The sequence below is a fragment of the Acinonyx jubatus genome, chromosome E1, assembly GCF_027475565.1.
Source record: "Acinonyx jubatus isolate Ajub_Pintada_27869175 chromosome E1, VMU_Ajub_asm_v1.0, whole genome shotgun sequence".
In the NCBI taxonomy this organism is placed as follows: Eukaryota; Metazoa; Chordata; class Mammalia; order Carnivora; family Felidae; genus Acinonyx; species Acinonyx jubatus.
Window position 1 is genome coordinate 46517151 of NC_069397.1, and position 27242 is coordinate 46544392.

At 46.7% G+C, this 27242-nt stretch overlaps 2 protein-coding genes across 7 annotated transcripts in view; one reads left to right on the forward strand and one right to left on the reverse strand.

Moving 5' to 3' along the window:
• Positions 1-20889, reverse strand: part of PITPNC1 (phosphatidylinositol transfer protein cytoplasmic 1) — a 267242-nt gene extending 246353 nt beyond the window's left edge. Inside the window, exons 1-3 of one of the 6 annotated variants that reach the window (XM_053211780.1) lie at positions 20632-20889; positions 18886-19001; positions 17863-17927 (exon numbers count right to left, since the gene is read on the reverse strand). In XM_053211780.1, the coding sequence (XP_053067755.1) occupies positions 17863-17927; positions 18886-18926 (106 nt within the window). In that variant the 5' untranslated portion in view covers positions 18927-19001; positions 20632-20889. Of the gene's footprint in view, positions 1-9721; positions 12392-17862; positions 17928-18885; positions 19002-20631 lie in introns of those variants that run through there. The other 5 variants (XM_053211784.1, XM_053211785.1, XM_053211786.1 and 2 more) reach the window with 5 other exon arrangements.
• A 129-nt stretch (positions 20890-21018) lies between these two features.
• PSMD12 (proteasome 26S subunit, non-ATPase 12) overlaps positions 21019-27242 on the forward strand; it is a 29751-nt gene continuing 23527 nt past the window's right edge. The window contains exon 1 of the mRNA XM_015072639.3: positions 21019-21220. Within this exon, the coding sequence (XP_014928125.1) occupies positions 21113-21220 (108 nt within the window). The 5' untranslated portion in view covers positions 21019-21112. The remainder of the gene's footprint in view (positions 21221-27242) is intronic.

Consider the following 27242-nt stretch of genomic DNA (forward strand, 5'->3'; position numbering starts at 1 on the left):
GAGCAGGCCCCCTTTTGTCAGAGGGCTGGGAAATGAAAGAATGAGTCACTTTAATACTTGATGTCAAAACCCTCGGTGAGCGGTGAGCGCTGGCTTTCGTGTTTCTGTATCAACAAACAGCATTGGATAATGCTGTTCGGGCAGTCTGCCAGAAAGTCGCGGGGCGGGAGGGGGGGGTGGGCTAGACTCCTTCCTGTGACATGGGTGAAGTCAATGGCCAAGACCTTGTGTCCTATGCAGTGGGGCAGTCTGGCATCCCGGGAGATTTGCCCAGCCTAGTGTGGTACGATCTTGCCATCCCAGACGGAGATTGTTGAGACAGATTTTTGTTTTTATTTTAAGATTTATTTTTAAGTAATCTCCACACCCAACATGGGGCTCTAACTCACAACTCTGAGATCAAGAGCCGTATGCTCCACCGACGGAGCCAGCCAGGCACCCTGGGACAGATTTTAAATAGTCAGTAAGCCTCCTTTGCGATAAAACCAGTGATGGGAAGGCTTCAGGACATCTGTCTGAGATGAGTAAGGCAGAAGATTCAACTCCCATGTAGGACCATCTCCTCCAGAATGTGTTTTCTAGGATTCGTTCGGCTAACACATATACTTCCCATTCAACGTGCATAGAAAGCAGAAAAATGCGGGGTTCCTGGGTGGCTCAGTTGGTTAAGCATCAGGCTCTTGATTTGGGCTCAGGTCATGATCCCAGAGTTGTGGGACTGAGCCCCACCTTGGGCTCTGCGCTGAGCACAGAGCCTGCTTGAGACTCTCTCTTTCTCTCTGCCCCTCTCCTGCTTATGTGTGCTCTCTCTCTCTCTAAATAAAGTGGAGAAAAGAGTTGGAAGAAAAAAAAAAAAAAGAGGAGAGAAATGCACTTAGAGCTATAGCAGAAAGGTCCCCAGGTACTGTTCCTTCCACCCATGATGGCCACCAGCCTGTCCCCTTGGGGTGGGAAGTGGGGGCAGGTACTCCCGAGGGTTGTGAAATCGGTCAGTGAAGGCTCCCCAGTACTCCAAAGCCCTACGGTTGGCCTTAAGGCAGCTATTCAAGCTGGACTGTTTCTTTCCCCTAAGTATCAAGTTCTGACCTAAATTGCGGTCATTCTGGTCCAAATCTAGCAGATTTTCTGCCCACACTGCTGCAGACAGGAACAACCTCCTTCGGAAAGCTAGCTAAATTCAGGATGACTAGAGCCATCTCCTTGAGGACAGGGACCCACAACTTTTCAGTATACTGATAATTCAAATTCAGCACCTTCTGTCAGTGGTTCTCTCTCTAAACACAGATGTCTATTCTGCTGAGAAAAAAAAAAAATCCATAGCCACCTAAAGTTTTTAAAACCAGTTTTATTGAGGGGTGCCTGGGTGGCTCAGTCGGTTAAGCGTCCAACTTCAGCTCAGGTCATGATCTCCTGGTCTTGTGAGTTCGAGCCCCACATCGGGCCCTGTGCTGACAGCTCAGGGCCCAGAGCCTCCTTCAGAGTCTGTGTCTCCCACTCTCTCTCTGCCCCTCCCCTGCTCACACTCTGTCTCTCTCTCGCTCGCTCTCTCTCTCTCTCTCTCTCAAAAACAAATTAAAAAACTAAAAAAAAAAGTTTTAGGGGTGCCTGGGTGGCTCAGTCGGTTAAGCGGCCGACTTTGGCTCAGGTCATGATCTCACAGTCCGTGAGTTCGAACCCCGCGTCGGGCTCTGTGCTGACAGCTCGGAGCCTGGAGCCTGTTTCAGATTCTGTGCCTCCTTCTTCTCTGACCCTCCCCTGTTCATGCTCTGTCTCTGTCTCAAAAATAAATAAACATTAAAAAAAAAAAAAGTTTTATTGAGATGTATTTTATATACCTACTCAATGGTTTTTAATCTAGTTACACAGAGTTCTGCAACCACTGTCATAATCTATTTTAAAATGGCAGCAAAACTTCTCTCATGGCCTCTAGACTGGAAGCTTTAGGAGGACAGGAACCACGTCTGCCGCGTTTGCTGCTCCATCCTAGCACCTGGCCTAGCACCTGACATACAGAGTCCAAAACACATTTGTGATATGAGCACTTTCGTGCCACCCAGAGCACCAAGTTAGGTACAAGAAATAACTACTTCTCCTCTCCTCTAATAGATGCTGTCAATCCAGCTATTCTCCCTGTGGTAGGCAGAAAGGCCCCCCAAGATTCCTGCTCCCTGGCGTGCACACCCTGTTTATCTGTTAATTCCTTCCCCCTTGAATGTGGGTGGGCCTGACCTCATCAGGCCAGGCTTTTTGAAAAAGAGTCTGAAGGTCAGAGATAACACATCAGAGAGATTCAGAGTCCCAGCAGATGCTCTCCTCTTGGACTTGAAGGGGCAAACTGCCAAGTTGTGGAGAAGGCCAGGTCACAGGAAATAGCAGGTGGCCTCTAGGAGCTGGCCCCTAGCTGATGGCTGGCAAAAAAAAAATGGTGGGGCTGGGGGGGGTGCGGGGCAGGGAGGGTGGATCTTGGTCCTACAACAGTGAGGAACTGAGTCCTGTCAATAACCACACAAGCTTTGAAGAGACACCAAGCTCCTGAAGGAAATGCAGCCTGCCGGACACCTTAATCGCAACTCTGCGAGACCCTGAACAGAGAATCCAGCCACGCCATCCCCAGACTTCAGGCCTACAGAGGCTGAAGTAATAAATGGGTATTGTTTTGAGCCACTGAGTTCGTGATAATTTGTTACAGAGTAATAGAAACCGAGTACTCTCCTCCAGAAGTTAGGAGGGTAGCAAAATGACTACGTTAACTCCCAGGAAAGACTGGCCTCAAGCTTCTCAGGGGTAGGGTATGGCTGAGGAGTCTTACAATGAAGATGTTTTTTAATATAAAAGAATCTCTAGCTTGCAAACTTTTCAGGTGGCATAAAACCTAAGTGGAAAAAATTGTAAACAATGTGAAGGAGGACAATGCGATCAGCTTTCCTGATCCCTTATCCCTGCTTCTTCCCATCCGTGCATTAAGCATTTACTACGTGCCAGACCAGAGGTTTAAGCATTTAGAGGCGCCCTGTCCCGAATGGCAGCCACCAACCACGGCTGGTGGGAACTGACACGTGCCACAAACAGAAAATACACACTGGGTGTCAAAGACGTAGTATGAAAGAAAAGTAAGTTAAACTATGTTCAGCATCTTCCCATGTGGATTTCATGCTGAAAAGATGATGATGGAAATGAACGCCGTAGGAGGAAACAAAGAGATAAGCACAGATTATGATAAATGCTCTGAAAGGAAACAAATTAAGTTCAGAGATAATAATAGGAGAAAGCCATTTTAGATGGAGTGCTCAGGAAAAGACATCTCTAAAGAGGGGACACTTCCAGTTAGAAACCCACAAGTTTGCTGTAAACTTCCAAGTATTTTTTTTAATGTTTACTTATTCATTTTGAGAGAGAGAGAGAGAGAGAGAGAGAGAGAGAGAGAGAGAGAGCGGAGCAGGGGAGGGGTAGAGAGAGAGAGGGAGAGAGAGAGAATCCCAAGCTGTCAGCACAGAGCCCAGCGGGGGCGGGGCTCGATCTCCCAAGCGGTGAGATCCTGACCAAGAGTCAGACGCTCAGCCAACTGAGCCACCCAGGCGCCCCTCCAGTTTTTATATCTGTAACTCACTAGAACCTCATCTGCCATGTAGCCTACCAAAAAAAAGAAAAGAAAAGAAAAGAAAAGAAAAGAAAAGAAAAGAAAAGAAAAGAAAAGAAAAGAAAAGAAAAGAAAAGAAAATCTCCACTTGGGAATACCACAAAATTCCCGCCTGCCAGCAGGCGACAGGGAGGACGGGCAGCTGGCAATCTACACTCTGAAATTCTCCTTTTCCTCTCCCAGTGGGCTGAATTTACAAAAGGTATATAAAACCTTCCTGACTTCTTGCTACAAATCAGCTGATTTCTATATCTGTCGTTTTCTCCAAACAGGGGCAGAAGTGTTAGCTAGTTTCCAAAAAAGTTTCCCAAGTTACTTGACCGTATAAACCTCCAGGCTACTGAAAGCAGGCCAAAGCCCACACAGACCCCAACCAGGTCACCTGCGCCCTCACTCAGGCGGCTAAAGCAATGAACCTCGACGTACTTTTCCAGTAATCACTGCCCCTGAAAAACACGTTTACTGCCTGTCACTGTGCACACAATTTTATATTTAAAAAAAAGAAGAAGAAGAAGAACTTTGTGAACGCTTTTCCCCTTACACACACTTTCCACATTGCCATTCTGGGGCAAAGAGTTGGTGGGGGAGGGAGGGTAGGTCACGGTGGATCTTAAAGAGATTGAGTGTTGAAAATATACTAATTTTCTCAAAACTGCTTACAAAAAATAGTATTCTCCGTTCCCCTGAAACAAGAGCTTTTCTGAAATGAAGGCGACTTGCTTTTCTTTGAATATCAGTATTACTCATTTAATCAGACACAGGGTTTTTAAGTAGATTTTCAAGAGCCTTAGGGACTCACTCGATCCTTTTGTAATGAAAAGCAAAAGTTAATTACCGCCTGCTTTTAACTAAGGTTTTGTTAACAATAATGTCCTTTTTTTTTTCCCCAAGCCCCAGCATCTGTTTCGTGTGGCAGACATTCGCTCCCAAATCACAGGGGAAATGGCAGTGTCCTTTGCACACGAAAGTCAATTTCACTGACCAGCCAGGAGGTCAACATCTGCTCCTTGTCAGTTCCATTAGTGGTGAAAGGTTTGCACTTATCCATTAACCCGCCCAGGTGCCGCTCCCAACCAGCAAGGGACCTTTCTTTGCAAGATAGCTGGGCAGCATGCACAACGTGGTTCTCTGACTGTGGGACAGGCAAGAGAAGCCACCATGATCACTCAGAAACCAAACTCATGACCCTGGCCTTGGTTCCTCCCAACTAGGCTGAGAGTCCGGGGGGGGGGGGGGGGGGGGGGGGAGTCAAAATAGTGCTTGTTCTTAAAAACCTTTTCAAAATTATGTTTATGAGGAACCCCGGGAGAGGTGAGATTAACCCAAGGAGCCTTTATTCTTTATATTCAGGGTATCGCTTTGTACAACATACAGTGTCAATGCCGGCATTAAACTTAAACTCCCTTTCCTTAAAGAATTTCTGCTCCAATATTTGCAGATGCATTTCATGAAAATCGTTTAGAACAGATTTAAGGAGCATTATTGGGCATTGTGGAATCTCCATTTAGGTCATTCCAGAGCCGGCACTACCCCAATCCCAAATCTGTTCTCAGAAATGTGCGCAAGAAAATTCTCCCGGGACCCAGGGGAGCCTGGATAAAGTGCACTGGCTCCTGGCCAGGGCAAAGAACAAAATAATATTCTGTATTTAAAAAGTTGTTTTTCTTTCCTTTCTTTCTTTCTCTTTCTTCTCTTCTTGGAGGGGAGGGGAGTGTTTCTATCTTTCATTGTGCAACAAATCCCTAAGGACCACAAATAAGTCCCTTAAAGTGCTCCCATTAACGTTAATGCAGCCAGAACAGGAACTGTTAAAACACCAGAGCAAGCAATGAAAATAAAAGGGGTCCTGCCTTAGATAATATTAGGATGTGCTTCATTCCCTCTTGACGATGCTGATCTTACGGGCAAGAACCTGGCAGGGAGGGGTGATCTTCAGACCGCTGCAAGGACTCCAAGGAAGGTGGAGTCTGGGATGCTGGCAGCAGCAAAGAGAAGCTTGTGGGGAAGGGGCCTTGAACTCCACCATGATCTCCATTGAGCCACACATCCCAAAGCCACCCCAAATAAATACACAATCTAAGGAAAAGCAGTAGATGAGTTATACTAAATCAGCCTCAAATGGAGCCCCTGGCCATCCTTCTGGTCAGCTGACTTAATGTCCCCTAAGTAGACGGAAGGTCAGCGTCTTCAACCCACCTTCAACTAGAGACTACTTAGACTTCTCTAGTGGCCCTGCTTTTGTAAACGGGCTGAGGGATAATATTTCCTTCCAACGAGGAAGCCCCCAGAGAAGGAAAAGTGGGAGGACCGCTGGCCAACAGTAAAACAGCTGTGCACCAGAAATCGGAAGACCCGGGTTCTGGCCTAGACCCTGCCCTTAGCTATGAGATGGACCTTCTACAACCGTAGTCTTCTCCACGGAATGAAATGGCTCAACTACAGAAGATCTCTACCAGCCCTTCGAAAATTAAAGAATCTACATCACCAAATGTTCCAAAGGAAGACAGTGACAACTGTCTCTTTGAAATCAACTATCAGCCCTCAGGAACCTTTCCTCTTTAGAACTTTCCAGTGGAGGGGAATATATATATCCAGTTCAGAGACGACACTAAACATAAATGAGGAAACTATTCCAGTGAAGTCTTTTATTAAAATTAACCCATGAGGGGCACCTGGGTGGCTCAGTCAGTCAAGGGTCAGGCTCAGGTCACGGTCTCACAGCTCGTGGGTTCGAGCCCCGGGTCGGTCTCTGTGCTGACAGCTCAGAGCCTGGAGCCTGCTTCAGATTCTGGGTCTCCCTCTCTCTCTGCCCCTTCCCCGCTCACGCGCTCACGCTCTCTCTCTCTCTCTCAAAAATACATAAACATTTAAAATTTTTTTAATTAAAAAAATAATGAAATAAAATTGATGCATGGGATGTTAATTAGGATCTTAAAACCCTTTAATCCGAAATTGTCTAAAAAAACAAAACACCAACACTCTGATCTAGACCGTGGTTCGGCTTTATTTTCTTTACCTCCCAATGCTTTTCCTCTTTCCTGGAACTAGGGAACGTTTCATGAGTTAAAATAAGGTTTAGAGAAATAGTAGAATCTAGTACCCTCTAGAACAATTCCAAAGGTCTTTGATTTTTCATTTAGTTGACAGAGGCAATGTTATCGGTTTTCAAGAAAAGTGTTTGTTTTTGTTTTTCCTTTTTCCGCATTAAATACCAGGAACAGGCAAAGGGCAGCATAAAGAAAAACAACGGGTTTTGCCATGGCTCTGGTTGTGGCTTGGCAATTAATTAGTTGCATGACCTGGCGCACAATACTTAACCTCTATTACTCTGTTTACTTATCTGCAAAAATGCGGATCCTAGCACACGAGTGCCCCTGACACTCCCCTCCACTGGGAGTTAAAGGGGATAACAAGGCCAGGGAAGAAGAATGGACAGTGTTGGTTCAGTTCTCTCACTGACTCTCCAAATTGAGGGCGTTTGCCTCATTTTCAAAACTATGGGCGCCGCTCATTAACCTTGCTGGTTAGGAACAAATTCCTGTGTAGACGGAATCAAGTCCAAAGCAAATGAAGTGTTGAAGCAAAAGTTAGGCTTCTAAGAGCCTACCTAGGTTGACGTAACTGGCTTCTTTGAAGGTACCGTTCAGTTCCTTCCCAGTTTTTAATGTTAAGGACGGCAGGACGCAGCACAAGAGAGACTGAGTCAGACTCCAGGGATCTAACCTCCGACCAGCTGGGCCTAGTTTCCTCATCCATCATCTGGCTTGGAAAAATCTGAACCCTATCGGTGTGAAACCCTCTATCGATCTATACACTGACCTGCAGCTTCCCTAACCAAGTAGAAGACTAACTTCAAAATTCAACTTTTATAGTAACTGAATCATGCGCTAGTCTGAATGAATTATACATTGGGTAAATTATAATTACACATTTTATTGTTAAGCGGAGCCTGATTTCATTTGCCAATTAAGAAAGGGCCTCCGCCTGCACCATTCACATGCGATTACTTCACCCTGAAGCAGTGGGTATTTCAGCACCAAAAATAAATAAATAAGTAAGTGCGGTAAGAGGTGTGCCTGAGCGTTCACCAAAGCCTGCGAATAAAACCAACCAGAATAAAGAGAATAAAAAGACGTTGGGGGTGCCTGCGTGTCTCAGTCGGTTGAGCGCCCAACTTCGGCTCAGGTCATTATCTTGCAGTTTGTGGGTTCAGGCCCCGCGTGAGGCTCTGTGCTGAGAGCTGGGAGCCTGGAGCCTGCTTGGGATTCTGTGTCTCCCTCTCTCTCTGTCCCTCCCCCGGCTTGTGCTCACTCGCTCGCTCTCTCAAAAACAAATAAACATTTAAAAAAATTTGTAGGTAGTAAGAAGATTCTAGAACTGGCTATTTTTTTCAATTATCACCTGCATTGTGGGTTCTTTCACACAGTACCAACACTGTCCCTAGCTTCCAAACTCCTCTCCATAAATAAAGTCATTAGGAAGAGATGAAGAAGCTCTCATACCTCCAGGCGGACCTGCTCCAGCTTCAGCTGCCCACGGTGGGAACATCTCAACTCTTTCTAGAAACACTCTGATTAACCAGATTCACTCATTTGTCTCCCCACCCCCACAGCTGTGTGCTGCTCCCTCCACTTGATTTACACCTTCCGGATGCACCCTCCAAACTCTGCCTGTCCACATGGATTCCATCCTTCAAGACTCTACTCCAATGTTTTCTCAAACGCCACCAGGCAAGAACGCTCGGTTCATCATTCCGGTGGGGGCTGTCCTCTCTCTTTGGCAGCCAGTGTTCTTGGGATATATGTTTTGTCAACCCGGAGCTACTTTGATCTTGCCTTGGACTGTACTGGGGTCTTGCCTGAACACTTGCTCCAGATGACAGATGAAGCCTGCCCCTCGGGAGCACAGCCACTTACTTTACGGGTTAAATATCCTTTTCTTTCCCAAAGCACCAAGCCCGCGCCACAAGGTGGTGGCTCAAATAACGCATCTGATAGATTAAATGCTCTGTAATTAAATATAAATACGGTTTGGCTCACCCGTTTCTTTGGTGTGGCACACCAAAACACACTGGTGAGTTTCAAATTTCCCTGATTGGCTTCATGCTTCCTTGATGTCCCTGGACAGGCGCTAAGCAATTGTGAAATCACCAAAAAGGTAGGGAGGCGAGGGGGAAGAAGGGAAGAAAGGGAAGCCGGGGCCTGAATAATCCTCACTGAGTCATCATTTCCTGAATGATGGAGCTTGCTGCTTCGGGGGATCTGGAGAATGGAACCGGAGCAGCGGGTGGAGGACGAGCCCCCGCCCCCCGCCCGCCCTGCAGCTGCAGGACCCAGACCCGGACCGGGCCCGCACCCACGTGCTGGAGCGCCCTCCTGTGGCCGCGCCGCAGTCCCCGCCGCTCCCGGCTCGCCCGCAGACCACGCTCCCCGCCGCTGAAGAAACAAGAGACGCAGAAAGTTTCCGAGCCAGGCGGTTAGCGAAAGGTCGAAGCCAGGTCTGGGAGCCTCGATGCGCGGGCGTGGCGGGAGCGGCGCCCAAGGCTGGCGGCGAGGGCGAGCAGTGCGGGCCCAGGAGGACTCCCGTAGGGCTCTGAGGTGCTCCCCCCCAGCGGGTTCGGGGCCTCGAGATCCCGAGAGCAAAGGCTTCCCCCGTACCCCGGCCACACAGCAAAGCGCGGGAGGGGAGCCAGGGCCCACGACAGGACCGGATGCCTCCCCTCGACCCCCAAGCTACCAGGGCGCTCTTGCGGCGCTTGGGTTTGTTTTATTCATTTTCTTAATTGGAGGGAGGGGCGCACCAACTCCCTTTGGTGCATCCGATCCCCCACAGTCAGGATTCTGGGTGCCCCCCAAGAACCCACCTGGAGTCCACCGCCCCACCCAACGCCGCCCTCCCCCTCTGGGGTGACAAGTGGAAACAGCAACCCCCTCTCTTCCTCCTCCCCGCTGGGGAGGTAATGCTCCAGCAGGGTCTCCCTGCGGCCCGCAGAGGACCCGCCGACCAGGAGGCGGCAGCGGGGTACGCGGCGCCCCGGGGCGACGGGCCCCGAAGCGGGCGAGGCCGGGCCGGCGCGGCGCTTACCTCGTCCACGGTGAGCGGCATGCAGATCCGGTACTCCTTCAGCAGCATGGTCCTGCCGGCCGCGGGCCCCCGGGGCGGGAAGCGAGGGGCGCCCCCCAGACCAACAAGGCTGCCTCCCCGACGCAGGGCAGGGCGCCCGTAGCCCCCCGTTCGGGAGCCGGCCGGCGAAGCAGTCCCGGCGCTGCGCTCAGCTCCTGGCTTCCTCCTCTCCGCCCGAGAGCATGTCAAGGTTCGGGTCCGAGTGTTCGGGGCTCCCCCGCCTCCTTCCTCGCCGAGGTCTGTCCTCCCGGTACGCGGTGTTGCAAAGTCAGGGAGGGATCGGGGCGGGCGGGAGGGAGACCCGCTGGAAACCGCTCAGATCGGCAGCCCTGGGCGGTAGGAGCGGCCACCGGATCAGGACATGCCCGGTGGCGGGCAATGGAGGAAAAAAGAGAGATTTCCAAAAATTGAAACGAATGCACAAAAGTCACCGGCTCGATCCGCCTCCGAAAGCAGACATGAACCTGGCGACCCCCCCTCCTTCTCTGGCGGGTCTGCCAATGCTAATGTCACCAGGAACACATTGCAGCCGGAGCTGGAGATGCTGACTTTCCAGACAAAGGCTCGATCGGTTCCTCTCCCCGGGCGGTAAACAAGATTTCCTGCTCTTTTAGGGCCGGTCCCCGAGGCGCTCCGGGGCTCTCAGCAGGAGAAAAGGGAAGCCGCCGCCGCCGCCGCCGCCGCCGCCGCCGCTCGGCTCTGTCGGGCTGGGGCCCGGGGTTCCTCCAACCCGGGCTCGCGGCGGCGAGGGGCGGGCGAGAGGAAGCTGGCGCCTTCCGCGCACGTCCCCTCCCCCGGGTCCCTTGGCTCCCCGAGCGCCGTGCGTGCCCGCGAGTTTGCAGCCACCGCGCCGGAGCCGGAGAGTCCGCGCGGAGCTGCAGTGTGCCTCGGGCCGGGGAGGTGGGTGCGGGAGGAGCGAGCGCCAGCGAGGCTGACATCAGCAGCGGCCGCGGTGGGGAGGGTAGCCCCATCCGGCCAATGGGGAAATGGCAAAGAATGTGGAGGATTTAAACAAAACAGCATGTCTCTCTCTCTCTCCCCGGCTCCTGCCAGACGGCAGGGCTGCCCCGGAGCTGAGCTCGGCCGGCGCTGGGGTGGATCGGGAAGGGGGGGCTTTTCCCTGACTCCCCTACCCTTGGAGTCCGTTCTCCAGTGTTCCCTGGGTGCCACGGTGCTCCGCCCGGCCACTCGGGGTAGCTTCTGGTTGCCAGGTGCACAAGCGAGGCTTGACCTTTGGGGGAGAAAAGGTCTTTGCAACTGCCCACCGCGATTGTTTTCACTTGGGTCCAGGGAGCAAGCCCAGCGCTGGAGAGGCGATGGGCTTTGGGAGCCTGAGAACGAACTCTCGCCTGGGTTCCTGACTGATTTCAGAGGAGGAATCCTGTTAAACTGGGAAGTGCAACAGCGTGGAAGAAAATGAAGTACAAACAGAAAGCACACGACCAGAGGGAACGTGAACCGGACATAGCCTTTTACCTCTCCCGGTCCGCAGGGCTGCAAGAAGAGGTTTTCCTGTCAGCACTCCTAAGTTCAAAAAGTCACAGTGAAATGTCAATGAAAATGCCTGGCGTGTTGGTATTTCATCCATATTAAACAGATCCCTCGTTTTAACCACAAGAGGCACATTCCTCAGTTACTCAGGAAGCTGCATGTAACTGCTGAAGTCTGTTTTTCATTTGTCTGGTATTTTTAAGCTTGTTTTTCTGAAAAGTTGCTGGATGAAAAAAATGCATCGTTTGCCTCTGTGCAGAAAAACCAGCAAAGCATCATCTTTTCTCAGAGGAAATATTCGTGCTCTAGAGTCCCGCCGCTACCCACAGAGCTTGGATGGTGCTGCGGATGATCTCAGTGTCACAGTATTTAAAATTATGATTAATAAATAGTTAACCAGAAGAACTATGGTGGGCTGTGGCAAAAATCATCCCAGATGGCTGGAGGGAATTTATAACTGTGTGAACATGATACAAAGCCTCATAGAAAAACAACACCCTATATCCAGTTTATATTTCAGTGACAACTATTTTTCTAGATAGATGCTTCCCAGAGTTGGCCCCGAAATATTCACAGCAACTCATTAAAGCCAAACCAAATTCCTCGAGGTGGAAAATCTAAATCTGACACCGACACCGTAGTGGTGAATAATAACACATTGAAAGCCTGTGATACGGAAGCTCAAGCTGTTTTTCCTTTTTTCCTACTTCTTACTTGAAAACAAGTGTAGCGGCTTCGCTTCTGGTACCCAGTCCTCTTCCCAGAGGCAGCGAGGCGATGTGCTGGCTAGCCACACATACACATGCACACAGGACATCACAATGGGTAGATGTATTCCTAGCTTCCTGGATGTTTCCTGACATTGATTCTGTAACTGTTTGTTTGTGTTTGTTTTTTACTGAAATTGATATTAAGGTTGAGGAACTCCCTCCCCTCACTTCCCAAACTGCAAATTACGCTTTATACACTTCTCTCCTGACTCTGGTAAGCTGCCTGAACTTCCTTTTCATTCAGTCCATCCGCATGCCTGGTCACATTAATCTTGTTCAAGCACTGCACTAATCCTGCCATCTTCAAAACCTCTCGCTGATTCTCTGTGGCCTACTGAGCCCGTTAAAACTCCTTGGCAGGAAGATCAAGGCTCTGAATCTACCTTTTCCCTGTCCTTCTGCAGCCAAGTGAGACAAATCTGTTGGCCTGGGAAGGCATCCACTTTACCTTGACCCTTCTGCTCCTGTCACTGCCTTCACAGAGAATCCCTCCCCCCAGTTCTTCCCCCATGACACCATCTTTCAGCAGTCTGTTTTTGGAAAGTGACTCCGAGGACAGTGTACTGGATGGGACAAGGCAGAAAGATACCAGAGGCAGGAGGTTATTGGTTATTAGAATACTACAGGAGACCTATGAGGAGGATCTGAATTAGCACAGAAAGAAAAGACGATGAATTTTGAAGATTCGGTAAGGACTTGGGGAGAATCCGTTTTCACTACAACAGTGCTTGGGGGAGGGGAGGGCAAAGGGAGAGCTTATTCATTCATAATGCAATCGCACAAAGGGAGGAGAGCGCCATCTACTGGTCAGATACGCTGTTTAAAATGTTTTCAGTCCTCTTCGTCAGCAAGAGTCTGGCAAGAATTCCATCTTTGTTTCTTTTCCACCAGTGGAATCCCCAATATCTACTGCCAAAGAGCTTTGAAGGTGTTGGTATCATCACCAGGAATAGTACTGATGAGGGGCGCCTGGATGGTTCAGTGGGTTGAATGTCTGACTCTTGATTTCGGCTCAGGTCATGATGTCAGGGTTGGTGGGTTCGAGCCCCATGTAGGGCTCTGTGCTTACAGTGCAGAGCATGCTTGTGATTCTCTCTCTCTCTCTCTGCCCCTCTCCCATTTGCATGCTCTCTCTCTCTCTCTCTCTGTGTGTGTCTCTGTCTCTCAAAATAAATAAACTTTGAAAAAGTTTTAAAAAGGGAATAGTGTGATGATACATTAACAACTGTATAATCTACAGTTACTGATTATCACATATTAAAAAATAGGATGGGGCACAAAGCAAAAAGAGGAACAAAGAGTTAAGTTATCAGTGAGGAATGACATGAGCAGTAGGAAAAGAGTATCAGCCTATACAAGTCTCTGACAGCATATATTCTTGGATAAGTGACAAGCTGTGAAGGCACGGGTTCTCAGAAGGTGAGATGGGGGAGGTGCACATCAAAACCGATCATCTAAGGAGCTTTTTCAATCCATTGTCTTCACCTGGATTCTGATTATGTGCACCCCACACACACACTGAGACCTTTCTCAGTCCCTGTGAATAAAAATAGGACCCACCCTGTAAGTTACATCTGAAAGAAGAATGTAGCAACAGTCTTTGTGACCGTTCAAGTCATGTTTTATTCCTAGAATATCCCTGGCACTGCTGAAGTAAAATATTACAGTTCCTTCCATCTTCCTCTTTTCTACTCTCTAAGTTGTGTGGGCTTGTCAAAGCCCATTCAAAGTCCCATCTCCTACACAGAACCATTCCAGACAATTCTTTACCTTTCTAGCTGCCCAGAACATTTATCTGGACTATTCATTTTTGGTTCTGGTTTGTTATACAAGTGTGGCCTTTGTATACAAAATGCCACCTGTTCTCCAACTGCCCGAAATGGTTTTAAGCTTCCAGAGGACACAGACCATATCCTCTCTGAATCATCTGGAAACTGTTTTCTGCTAGAAGGGGTAGTGTCGGTACCTAATAAACATCTATTAGATGTGTGTATATATTAGTTCAGGGTTCTCAACCTCCGAGCTACTTGGCCCCTGGTGCCAGGTTAATTCTTTGTTGTGGAGGTCACTGTAGGATACTCAGCAACATTCCTGATCTCGACCCATTGAGTATCAGTATCATCCGCCCCCACCCCCCCCCCAAACACACACATTGCCAAATATGGGGGTGCAAATGGAGGGGGCAAGTCTTGCTGCAGAGACCTGCTGTATCTGTGTAACATTTGTTAATCTTATCTAAATGTTTCGCTTCTCCAAGAAGAAGCTTTCGGAGAGACTGACTTTCAACTTGTCAAAATTGGGGCTAAGGAGAGAAGGATAAGACAAAACTGTTACACCACAGTAACATAAAGATGTACCTTCTCATTCCCATGCTTCTCTTCACGTTACCAAAGTGGCCCTTGAAAAAGGGCTTGACTTTAACCTTGATCACTTGGTTAAGGTCATGTCTGCCCATTTTTTTTCCACCATAAAATTACTATTTTTCCCTTTCCATGCTCTGTTCTTTGGAAGTAAGTCATTAGGTACAGCCCACAATCAAGGGAGGGAGAATTAAGCCTGTGTCCTGAGGAGAGGGTATCTACATATATAATGGGACGTTCTGTGAGATTTGTCTCTTCTCCATTTATTTATTCATTCAATTATCTATATTTATTTTATACTCTGAGTAACAACTGAATACTGTGTGAGTTTTCTTGCTCAGATCGTTTCTGCTGTGGACAAGCTGTGGTAGCTCTCCCAGGGTCCTGTGTCCATTTCACATACCCCCTTTTCAAGGGCTGTTTTTGAAAATCAAACATTATCCTTTGCAATTAAATTTTGTTTTAATAAATATTGTTTTAATTCCAGCAAAGTCTAAGCCTGTGTGTGTGTGTGTGTGTGTGTGTGTGTGTGTGTGTGTGTGTGTGTGTTTTAGGTTTATTTATTTTGAGAGAGAGAGATCACGAGCAGGGGAAGGGCAGAAAGGGAGGGAGAGAATCCCAACCAGGCTCTGCACGATCAGCATAGAGCCCGACGCAAGGCTCAAACCCATGAACCAACTGTGAAATCATGACCTGAGCCAAAATCAAGAGTTTGGACATTTAACTGACTGAGGCACCCTGGCTCCCCTTTGTGTGTGTTTTAAACACCTGTGTGTCTGATTTTGTTAGGAAATAAGCAAATGTTAAATTCATTCTTAACACAACTACAAAAAGCAAGTCCCAAGGCAATTCTTATGTGTAGACCCATTTATCAGGCCTCTGTTAAATACAGAGAATAACTGACATGTAATTGCTTATAGCTGTGCATTAAATGCTCATAAAATAAAAATTCATCCATGATGATGTGGTATAAATTGCTTCACATAGAAAAAAAAACAAAACAGGAAGTTCTGTGGCCAAAGGTATAGTTTTGTCTTTTTTAAAAAAAATAAATTAGCAGGGCGCCTGGTTGGCTTAGTCAGTTAAGCATCAGACTTCGGCTCAGGGCATGATCTCATGGTTCATGGGTTCGAGCCCCACATGGGGCTCCATGCTGACAGCTCAGAGCCTGGAGCCTGCTTTGGATTGTGTCTCCCTCTCTCTCTGCCCCTCCCCTACTCATGCTCTGTCTCTCTCTCTCTCAAAAATAAGTATTTTTTTAAGGTTTTAAAAATGAATAAATTAGCTAGTAATAAATGTCCTTTTATTGCATTTCCTGTTTTTACAGAAATGTGCAAAACACTGGAAAAATCTGAAATAAATTCTTAGACTATATGTAACTATACTCACTGGAGAGAAGTTTTAGTGATGAAAGAAGACACTGTCCTTGATCCTAAGTGTCCTTTAAAGGGAGGCACCTATGCAACCATAACTGATTGTAGCTATTTAATGCCAAAGCATATTTGATGTAGTATCATCAAATGATGTCAACACAGATCTGGAAATAGTATTTCTTTTCTTTTTTTTTTTTTAAGATTTTACTTTTAAGTTATCTCTATACCCAACATAGGGCTCAAACTCATGACCCCAAGATGATCGAGTCACATGCTCTCCTGACCAGTCCAGCCAGGCGCCCCTGGAAATAGTATTTCTCAGCAATGTAGTGCCATAGGAAGAGCATGTAATTCAACTTTTTGTGGAACATTTTTTTAAATGTTTACTTATTTATTTTGAGGGTGGGGAGGGGCAGAGAGGGAGAGAGAATACCAAGCAGGCTCCACGCTGTCAGGGCAAAGCCAGATGTGGGGCTAGAACTCACAACCATGAGATCATGACCTGAGCTAAAGTCGAGTTGAACACTTAACTGACTCAGCCACCCACGTGGCGCCCCTAATTTTATTTTACAGAGAGAGAGAGAGAGAGCAAGCAAATGGGGGAGAGGGACAGAAGGAGAGAAAGAAAAGAATCTCAAGCAGGCTTCACGCTCAGCACACAGCCCAACATGGGGCTCAATCCCACGACCCTGGCATCATGACTGAAATTTGGCTCACCAAATTGGAGAGTTGGATGCTCAACCGACGGAGCCACCCAGGCGTCCCTCGGGAACATTTCTGTAACACAGACCTTGTGGCTTACGTTACGTGACTCCCAACTTCAAACCTCTAGCCCAAATGACTCCCCCTAATTTGACCCTTGTACATGCATTTGCCTTTTCAACACTGTCACTGTCACTGGATACCCAATAGGGCCCTCAAACTTAACATATCCCAAACTGTGGACTCCTGTCCTTTTCTGCCTGGCTTGATTGCCCCCAGTCGGCTTCCTCCTTGGTAAATGGCAACTCCATCTTTCCAGACGCTCAGCCCAAAAATCTTGCCGACATAGTTGACCTCTCTGCCCTCAAGGCCAACAATCTTGGCACCACCTTCAGATTATATCCAGGATCTAGCTGCTGCTTACCGCTTCCACTGCCTCCACCCTAGTCCAGGCCACCATCGTGTTCCTCCCGAACTACCGCAATAACCCCCCAGCCAGTCTCCCAGCTTCTCCCCAACCTAGTCACCACATGGCAGAGACTCTTTTACTATGTAAGTCAGCTCATACCACTCCTTCGCCCAAACCCCCCATTGGCTCCCCATCTTACTTAGGTTGAAAACCAAGTCCCGGGGCACCTGGGTGACTCAGCCGGTTATGCGTCCGACTTTGGCTCAGGTCACGATCTCGCGGTTCGTGAGTTCAAGTCCTGCAACGGGCTCTGTGTTGACAGCACGGAGCCTGCTTTAGATTCTGTGTCTCCCTCTCTCTCTGCCCCTCCCCTGCTCATTCTCCCTTTCTCTCTCTCTCAAAATAAACAAACATTAAAAAAAAAAAAAAAAGTCTTTATAATGGTTGAATCGCCCCAAACTTCATCTCCTGTAACTCCTACCCTCGCGTATTCTGGTCTTCAGACAGGGTGACCTGATTGCTCTAACCTCAGGGTTCTTGCTCCTGCCTCTGCCTGGAATCTTCTCCCCTGCAAACTATCCGCAAGACTCCTTTACTGGGGCACCTGGCTGGCTCAGTTGGTGGAGCATATGACTTCCGGTCACTCCGGTCTAAGAGTCGTGAGTTCCAGCCCCGTGTTGGGGGTAGAGATCACATAGAAAAAGGTAAAAAGAAACCAAAAAAGACTCCCTTACTTCAGGTCTTGGCTCACTAGCGAGGCCTTCCTTGACCACCTCCCACTCACTATCACCCCTGCTACATTATTTACATGTTTATTTTCTATCTCCCCTCTACCCTCCTGCCCCCTTTACAAGGTTCACTTCACAGAGGCGGGAACTTCGGGTCAGATGTGTGCACAGCCAATAAGCTGAACGGGCCAAAGATGCCAAATATGGAAAAAATAACAATAATATATAGACACATTATTTTCAATAATTAGTATCATAATATACATTACCCCTGCTTTTCCAATCCGTTTTTCTCTCTGTTGTCGAAAACTGACGTCTGTGCTCAGAGCAGGAACTGGAAGACAGAGTTGGGGTATACAGAAAGGAAGATAGTTTACTACTTTGCCAGGCAAAGGAGGTTACAGCAGACTAATGTCTCCAAGACTGCAAGCCCGCCTGGGGGAAAGGGCTGAGGGCTTTTATAGGAAAATACAGGATCTGGGCATTTGGATAGCAGTCTGGTCCCCGCTGCCAGCCTGGTTCCTCAAGGTGGTCTCATGACTAGAGCTGGCGGGGCCATCTGAGTCTCGTTACTAAGTATACACTGAGGGCGGCATGTCAATATCTGTACTGAGTTCTTGGAACAAAGGATTCCACAGAAAAACAAGTGAAAGGGAAGGGGAGGAGGAGGCTTTCAAGAATGAGGAAGAGACAAATTTGTTAGTTTATAAAGTCCAACCCAAAACAAAAAATAGTGATAAAGTCAAGCCTTGCTGGGGGACTAGCACGGTCACCTTTTTTTGTTATTTATTTTTAAGTAATCTCTACTGCTCAAGTGAGGGTCAAACTCACCACCCTGATTCTTTGTTTTTTAAATCTCTAGCTCCAACGTGGAGCTTGAACTCAGAACCCCAAGACTAAAAGTCGCATGCTCTACCGACTGAGCCGGCCAGGTGTCCCAACTAGTTGTCCATCTCTCTCTTCTTAATGTTTATTTGTTTAGTTCTGAGAGAGAGAAAGAGAGAGGCAGAGGGAGGGAGACAGAGAATCCCAGGGGCTCGAATGCAGGCATCATGAAATCATGACCTGAGCCAAAATTAAGAGTTGGACGGCTAACCGGCTGAGCCATGCAGGCACCCCTAGTGTGTACATCTTAATTTCCATCCCTCTTTACATTTCTACAGAGGTTTCATCTCTACCTTTTAGGTTCCTTATTCTTTGCTAATTTTTCTCTTCTGAAACTAAATTCTTACGATGTCCGATTCAGACAAATAAATGATTTATAAAGCGTCTACGTAACCCGCACTCTCAACCTATTTTCTCTCTTGCTCAGTCTTTCACCAGGTTTATTCATTTCACTTTGTTGTTGTTTCCTTTGTAAGCTTTCCCTTAGATTTCAAAGTGCTTTCATTGTTCATTTCCTCCAGGCCTAGCAAGGAAGGGCTTCAGTTTGGTGGAGTTTTCTCCACCCTCTCTCACTCTTACTTTTTGAGTCCTGGAAACCAGGATTTACTCCAGATTTACTCCACCACAACCTTGTCACTTTTTGTCTTTTCACATTCTTGACACAAAACGGTAGACCTCCAAATGCTTTGTCTACTCTTCACCAAACCAACTGCACACTGAATACAGAGCCAGAAACAGCTCAGCCTAGTGCTCTCAACAATACTGGCTCCTAGAAATGCGTTTTAGAAATTTGTGTGAGTATTTCAGGTTGTCACGATCACTGGGGGGTAAAGGGGATCAGCATGTAATTGGGATGCCAGACATCTACGATGCGACAAACCTGCATGGTAAAATATTGTCCCACAATCCATCGGATTTTTCTTTCTTTTAAAAAAGTTTGTTTTCCTTAACGTTTATTTTGAAGAAGAAAGACAGAGCGTGAGTGGGGGAGGGGCAGAGAGAGAGGGAGACACAAATTCCGAACAGCCTCCAGGCTCTGAGCTGTCAGCACAGACCCGGACATAGAGCTCCAGCCCACAAATGGCCAGATCACGACCTGAGCCAAAGTCGGCTGCTTAAGCGACAGAGCCACCCAGGAGCCCCTCCACCTGACTTTTCAACGTCCTGCCAGACACCCACTTATGTGTCTGAGGCCTAGACTCGAACTTCACTTTACATATGCTCTTTTTTGACGTTTTAATATACACTAAAATTTCTAAGAATTCTTCTATGTAAAAAAACAATGGAAAATTGTACTTTCACAGAGTCAGAACTTTACCAAGAAGTTGTACACCATTTTGGAGAAATCATGTCACCCACAGTAAATCCTTACGATGCTTGGGGAACCAACCTATTGAGGTTGCAACTTCTGATTTCACAGTTATGTGTATGAACAACCACACAACTGCTTCTTTTTTTTATTTTCTATAGTAGACATGTCTTAGCCTTTAAATTTTGAAGTTTATTCATTTATTTACGTAAGTAATCTCTACACCTGAGGTTGGGCTGGAACTCAGGACCCAGAGATCAAGAGTTGCCTGCTCCTCCAACTGAGCCCGCCAGGCGCCCCTAGCCTTTATATTCTGAAGTATTATTATTTTGCTATTTTGCGATGCTTCTCCTTTACCTTACAGCTAGGGTGTTTTGTTGTTGTCGTGTTTAATTATGTGTGCAGGTGGGTTATATTACCCATGATTTTCATTACAGAACAGTAAAAACAAACAAAAACAACAAAAGGAGGTCTATTCAGTATATAAAAAGGGATGTTGGTGCTGATTTAATTCGCTAACAGGTAGACCATTCCAAGATTTCCCATTTGCTTTGGAAGCTACTGTTTATACTTTGACCACACCACACACAACCTCATTTTCACTTTCAAGCATCCTAAGCTGTTAAATAGGGACCCAGACGATGCAGATGCTAATGAAAACTTGCACGGTCCTTAAAAATGGAAATAATCCTGCATGCGTAAAATCTCATTTGATGCTCACAAGAGTCCTACAAAGAAAAGTCAACAAAATCTTTCTAAAGATTCTTCTTACCCACGTAGTGGATTATAGTAAAAATGAAAACAAACAAAAAGTACTTGTTATATTACTGAGCCGCTGTCATACCTTCTCTTTGAGCTTTGAGAGATCCCACAGATTAAACCAAGATTCTCAACCAGATGAAACTTTTTTCTTTAGGATTTCAGCCTGCTCATGCAGAGATGAGAAAACGGAGATCCAAGAAAAGCTAAGCGACTTGCCCACGGCTCTGAGAAATAATATTTGCAAAGCAGGGAGACGTAAGAGTATATGCGACGGCCTACTCAATTACACTAGCTTTTCTCATCGCAGAAGCCGTGGATGAAAGTCGGTTATCAAGGCAAAACCGGACGTGAGCCGCAGGCTGGAGGGCGAGCCCCGCCCTCCGCCCCGCCCCCCAGGGCTGTCTGAGGCAGTGCCTGACTGGTGGCCAGCGCAGGGGGCCTCGTGGGGGTCCTTCGCGCGGGCTCCCGACGCACTGCCTGAGTGGGTGCGCAGGCGGCTTCCGGTGTGGGTGACGAGTGGTGGCCGAAGCAGGGGGACATCAAGGGACGTTCAGGCCGGGACCATGGCGGACGGCGGCTCAGAGCGGGCTGATGGGCGCATCGTCAAGATGGAGGTGGACTACAGCGCCACGGTGGATCAGCGACTGCCAGAGTGCGAGAAGCTGGCCAAGGTGAGGGGAGGCCGGCTGGCTGTTCGCGGGCGCCAAGGGCTGAGTCACGGCGCGGAGCTTGCTTAGGCCTCAGGGGGCCTGCGGGCTGAAGGGTGCGTCCCCCACTGCCTGCCCAGCCCGAGTTGGGCCTGCGTGAGCAGGAGGTCCCAGGTGTGCCCCGCAGCGGGAGTACGCTGGTGCATACAGCTTCCCAAACTCTTCCCTTGGACTGATGGCCACTTCCCGGAGGAGGTGGGGCCTCACAGTACTCTTTGCCTTTTCTCGGTACTGATTAACGTTTACTTTAACAGTTTCCCAGGGGTTACGGCCGCTTTAGCGTTCAGGCTGGATCAGAGAGTTGAGTTCTCTTACTCTGGCTGAATGAACGTATGTCGTTAAGTTGTTTATGGATCATGGGATGTTCCTGGCCTATAGCCAGGAGAAGCAGTAGGAAAGTGAAACAGGACGAAGGTGATGAGCGCAGGACCCCTGCCCTTAAGGAGTTCGTATATATAACGAATTAGACGAGTCAGGCATGGTGGTGCGTGTTACACAAGTATAAAAGTGCTTATTGGAACGCAGAGAAGGAAGCTGTTGTTTTTTTACTGGTGGGATAAGGGAAGGTTTTACGGAGTAGTTGACGTTTGTTTTGGGCCTTGAAGAAGAAAATTGGGATGGGGAGGAGTCGGCCCCGGAGCGGGAACTGCAGCCGCAAAGACTAACAGGCACAGCAGTGCAGAATAACCTAATTAGGGGAGGTCATGAACCGTGGTTTAGTCCAACTGCTTATCTCCTCTGGAATAGAAATTGAACTTGATTCGAACATTTTTCACATCCCCTGATATGTGTCAGGCAACTTTATGTACCATTTTACATATAAAGAAACCAAGCCTCCTGGAGATATTTGTGGAACACAGGTAGGAACAGAACCAGAGTTTCAAAACTAGATTTGTCTGACTAGGGTTTGAATGGTTGTGGAATCAGTTCCCATCATGGGCTGTTGCTAAGGATTACGCTCAGGCCTCATGAAATTCCTTGATCAATCTAGCCACAAATATTTATTGTTATTCACCTGGGATGCATGTACTAATAGGGTTGGTTTTGTCTCTTAAGGTGCTTACCACAGAAGTACATTTAAGTGCAACTAATTCAGGGACAGGAGGAGTGTCAAGTAATATTTCACAGTAATATTTCTTAAAAAAGCCAACCTTTCCACTGCTTCCCTTTTTTTCTGATAAAGGATTTAGTGGGGCTTTAAAAAGACAGGGATAGGGAAGGCTGATGAAGTTGATACACCTGAATTTCTTAGCTTCAGTACACTTGATGGAGGGGAGCCATAAATTCGTCTCTGAACTTTCTAGCAGCTTGTGTAAAGAAACATCCTCACTTACATGAGAGTTGGAAAACCCCGACAGTGCCAGGCAGATAACGATAGCTGGCATTTGTCGAGTATTTTCTACACTGCCAGGCAGCCTTCTGCGTGCTTACATGCATTAGCACGTTCGGGCCTCACCTTAGCCCCATGTGATAGGTGTTGTTGTTTTACCGACAAGAAAAGAGTCTAAGAGAAGTTGAGTCACGTGCCCCAAGGTCATACAGTTAGTAGAGTGATGGAGCCAGGATGCAGAGCAAGCAGACTGATTCTGGAGCTTGTGCTGTCTCCATGCTCTCCTGCCTAGTGAGCCAAGTGTAATGAAATCCTGAGCCAACTTCTGACCACTTACCCAGGGAAGGGGGGGAAGTAACTCCTCACCTCCAGTTAATCTTTGCCAATTGGGCATGACAACCAGACCTCAACTCTTCTAATTTGAGGGAGAAACCAGGGGTATGGATTTGTTTTATACGAATTGCCTCAATATTTAGAATCCGGACACAGATCTGTTTTAAAACACCATTTGAGCCAATACCACATAGATCAGACAAAACATACCTACGGTCCAGAGTCAGCCCCTGAACCAGCACTTTGAAATTAATAGATTGCTGGTTTCCATAAGGAAGAAACCGTTTGCTGAAAAGAAGTACAGCTATGCCTAGAGCTGAGACCTGGGAGAAAAAAAATCTTCCCTTTACCAATTTCTGATAGCCTACTGTCAGTAGTCCGTGCTAGACGTTGTGGGGAGTATAAAGGTTATTAGACAAAGCTCTTGCCCTCAGAGAGCTTATAGGCCAGTAAGAAAAATATTTCACTGCTACAGTTGTAGTAATCACGTGTATGGCGTTTATGTAGGATATTATGGTTATGTGTTCAAGACAGTTGGAAAGACTTGCAAACTCAAATGCCTTTTTAGGTGTCAAGTGGGTAGCAGAAATGTTTAAAACAGGGAATGTTGTGGCCTGCTAAACTATGTAAAATAGAAGCCGTTTGAATTTTTTTTTTTTAGTTTGTTTATTTTTGAGAGAGAGAAGACACGTGTGCACAAGCTGGAGAAGGACAGAGAGAGAGCGAGAGCATCCCAAGCAAGCTCTGCCAAGGGGTTCAGTCCCACAAACCATTAGATCGTGACCTGAGCCGAAGTCAAGAGTCAGAGGCTCAACCCGCTAAGCCACCCGGTGCTCCTGGATTTTTTATTTATTTTTTTTAAGCCAGTGTGCCAGTGGAACAAAACAGGGTACAGGTGTGGATTCTTTTTGTGAGGGAGGAAGGTAGAGGGCTGGGGATGGGAGGCCATAAATGTTTGTGGTTTTGTTTTTTAATGCAAACCCACAATTTTCAACTTTTGGATTAGACGATTGTCTTACAGTCTAGTTAATTTTTTTAAGTTCTGTTTTGCCTTCTGTTTGTCATCTTATATTTTCTAACCATTCTGCCAAATGTAAGAAAATACCTATTTAAAGCATTGTATTTTTACACTGGAATGTATGGGACACTTTAGCATACATTCTTTTGCTTTTTTACTTTAAGCCCATCAATAAAACTGAAGAAAGTTTTGTTGTTTTTACTTTACTTGTGAAAAAACTAAGGTTCAGGCAGCTTAAGTGGTTTATCCAAGGTCTACAGCAAAGCCAGATCAAGCTCAGGTCTCCTGGCAACAGGTAGTATTCGTTTTGCTACATCTCACGATATCTTTAAGAGACTTGCTCCCGTGCTTATTTTCCTTACAGCATTTTTAATTTATTTTTTATTTTTATGATGTTTATTTTAAGAGAGAGTACGAGTTTTTGCACTAATGAGTGGGGTAGAGGCGAGAGAGAGAGAGAGAGAGAGAGAGAGAGAGAGAGAAAGAGAGAAAGAAAATCCCAAGCAAGCTCCCCATTATCAGTGCAGAGCCGACTTGGGACTTGATTCCACTAACCTCGAGATTATGACCTGAGCCAAAACCAAGAGTCAGATGCTCAACTGACTGAGCCACCTGGGTGCCCCAAGACAATTTTTATTCTTTTTTTTTTTAATTTTTTTTTTAACATTTATTTATTTTTGAGACAGAGAGAGACAGAGCATGAACGGGGGAGGGGCAGAGAGAGAGGGAGACACAGAATCGGAAGCAGGCTCCAGGCTCTGAGCCATCAGCCCAGAGCCCGACGCGGGGCTCGAACTCGCGGACCGCGAGATCGTGACCTGAGCTGAAGTCGGACGCTTAACCGACTGAGCCACCCAGGCGCCCCGACAATTTTTATTCTTAATGTGAACAACATTTGCAGGTAAAAATTGTGTGTATAGAAACTTAATAAGAATATACCCAGTGAGAAAAGCACAGAGAGCAGAAACCTTCAGAAGGCATCCTGAAGTCTAGACCTGGGTGGTAAAGTTGACAAATCCAGGCCATTTGAATCTCCTACAGTTGTGACTTACTACGACTCTGTTTCTGTGTCCTAACACTCAACATAGAACACCAGTCACTAATATTTATTGCTGTGTACTTTCTATATAATGTTAGCTGTTATGATGAAGATAATGTACCTAGTATATTCCAGGCATGTCTTCATAAGTATTGCTTTAATCCTTACAGCAACCCTGTGGGGCAGGAATTATTTTTATTATACTCATTTCATTTAAGAGAAAATTAAGGGCCAGAGAGCGTGAGGGTCTTGCCCTAGGTAGCACAGTGGTGGACCTGGGATTTAGACCCAAGCAGTCTGGCTGCAGAGCCTATGTTTTTAACCATTACGTTCTCCTCTGCTGCCTCTGTGCTTGGTATTTGATTGATGAAATAATAAAAGTGATACTAGTTCTTGATAATGGTTAGGGCTTCACTGTCCTATTAGCTAAGGAGTTAAAAATTAATCTGAAGAGGGCCTTTTCTGAACTGTATGTGGTATTTAGCAGTTCTTACTACACAGAGGATCACCACCCCCCTTTTCGATTACACTATATTTGGTACGTGGTTGTTTGGGGATTATATTCTTAAATTGAACGTATCCTTTGGTTCTCCCTCTTCATGTCTTTTCATTTCATTTGGTTACCTGCAGCCTCTTCTCCAGGAGGAGGTGAAATGTAAAACAGTTTATTGATTGCCAGCAGCTCGGACATAAAGACCCTCTTAAGAAATAGGTAATGTTAGGGGCTTCTGGGTGGCACATTTGGTTGAGCATCTGACCTCGGCCAGGTCACGATCTCACAGTTGGTGAGTTTGAGCCCCATGTCGGGCTCTGTGCTGATAGCTAGAGCCTGGAGCCTGTCTCCCTCTCTCTCTGCCTGCTCATGTTCTCTCTCTCTCTCTCTCTCTCTCTCTATCTCAAAAATAACAGTAAAAACATTTTTTTTTTTTTAAGAAATAGGTCATGTAAAAATACTGGATTAGCTTTAAATTTCAACTACTTGTGGTTAACTTTTTATTGGCCTTTTTCTTCTGTAGGTTGTTTAACAAGTTATTGAAAGGTTGGATCCATTTAGGAGGTAAAAGGTAGAAACAGAGAACTTACAGATACATAACATACATGATATGTATGTTGATGATATGTATGTTGAACAAATATACATTGATATGTATGTTGAACAAACTCCTTAGTAAGTTACCTCATTTACAAAGATTTTAATGAGAAAAGTGAGTCACAAAAGTCACATGTTCTAATGAGTTAGTTTTGGTAGCTTTGACCGTCTCCTTCCTCAGAGTTGAAAGGCAGCAAGGTGGGGTGGAATTTCAAGAACTGTGAATAGTTAGGAAAGGAGGAAGGTGGTTAGCCATAGCATTGACCGTGGAAGATTTGGAGAAAAAAGTGGAATAATTAGAGAATTGGGAGTTGTATTTATTGAAGTTGATGGTAGCATCCCCCAGATAGAACTGAATTGCCGGCCATATAACTTACCACATCCTACTTACCTTGACAGTAAGAATCAGGAATTTTGGGTACCTGGGCGGCTCGGTTGAGTGTCTGACTTCGGCTTAGGTCATAATCTCAAGGTGAGTCAGGAATTGTAAACCATTAAGATCATCTGCTAGTTGTGGTCCAGCCATTCAGTGCATACTATGTACAAGTTGGTGTGAGGGAAACAATTGAACAAGGTCCACCCCTGAAGGAAGTTATGGACCACTTAGGAGGCAAGACATGCACATTAATGACTGTAGTACAAGGTATAGAGGGATGTACCGTAGTAGCTACAGAAGCAACATCATGTGCTTGGCCAGGTACTGAGCTGCATTGGTGAACAGTATAGACACAGTCCCACCTCTTGCAGAATTTACATTCTAGTGAGATTAGAGAGACCATGAACATTAAAAGAGAAAAGAGTTTGGGGTCATTACCAAGCAGAAAGTCAGTGGGCTTGTTAGTTAAGGAAGTGCTGAATGACTACGGACTTCCGGAGAGTTATTTAAGAATGCCTTCCTGAGAAGGTGACCTCTGATGTTTTGTTGATACCCGCAGATGGTGGCTCTAAAGCAATATGTGATTTCTTCACATGAAGAATACAGTTCTTTTACTGGTTTGTTTTTTCTACTTTTTTTTTAATGTATTTTGTTTTGTTTTAATTTTCTTTATGTTTATTCATTTTTGAAAGAGAGAGACAGCACAAGCAGGGGTGGGACGGAGAGAGAGGGGGACACAGAATCTGAAGCAGGCTCCAGGCTCTGAACTGTCAGCACAGAGCCTAACAAGGGGCTCGAAC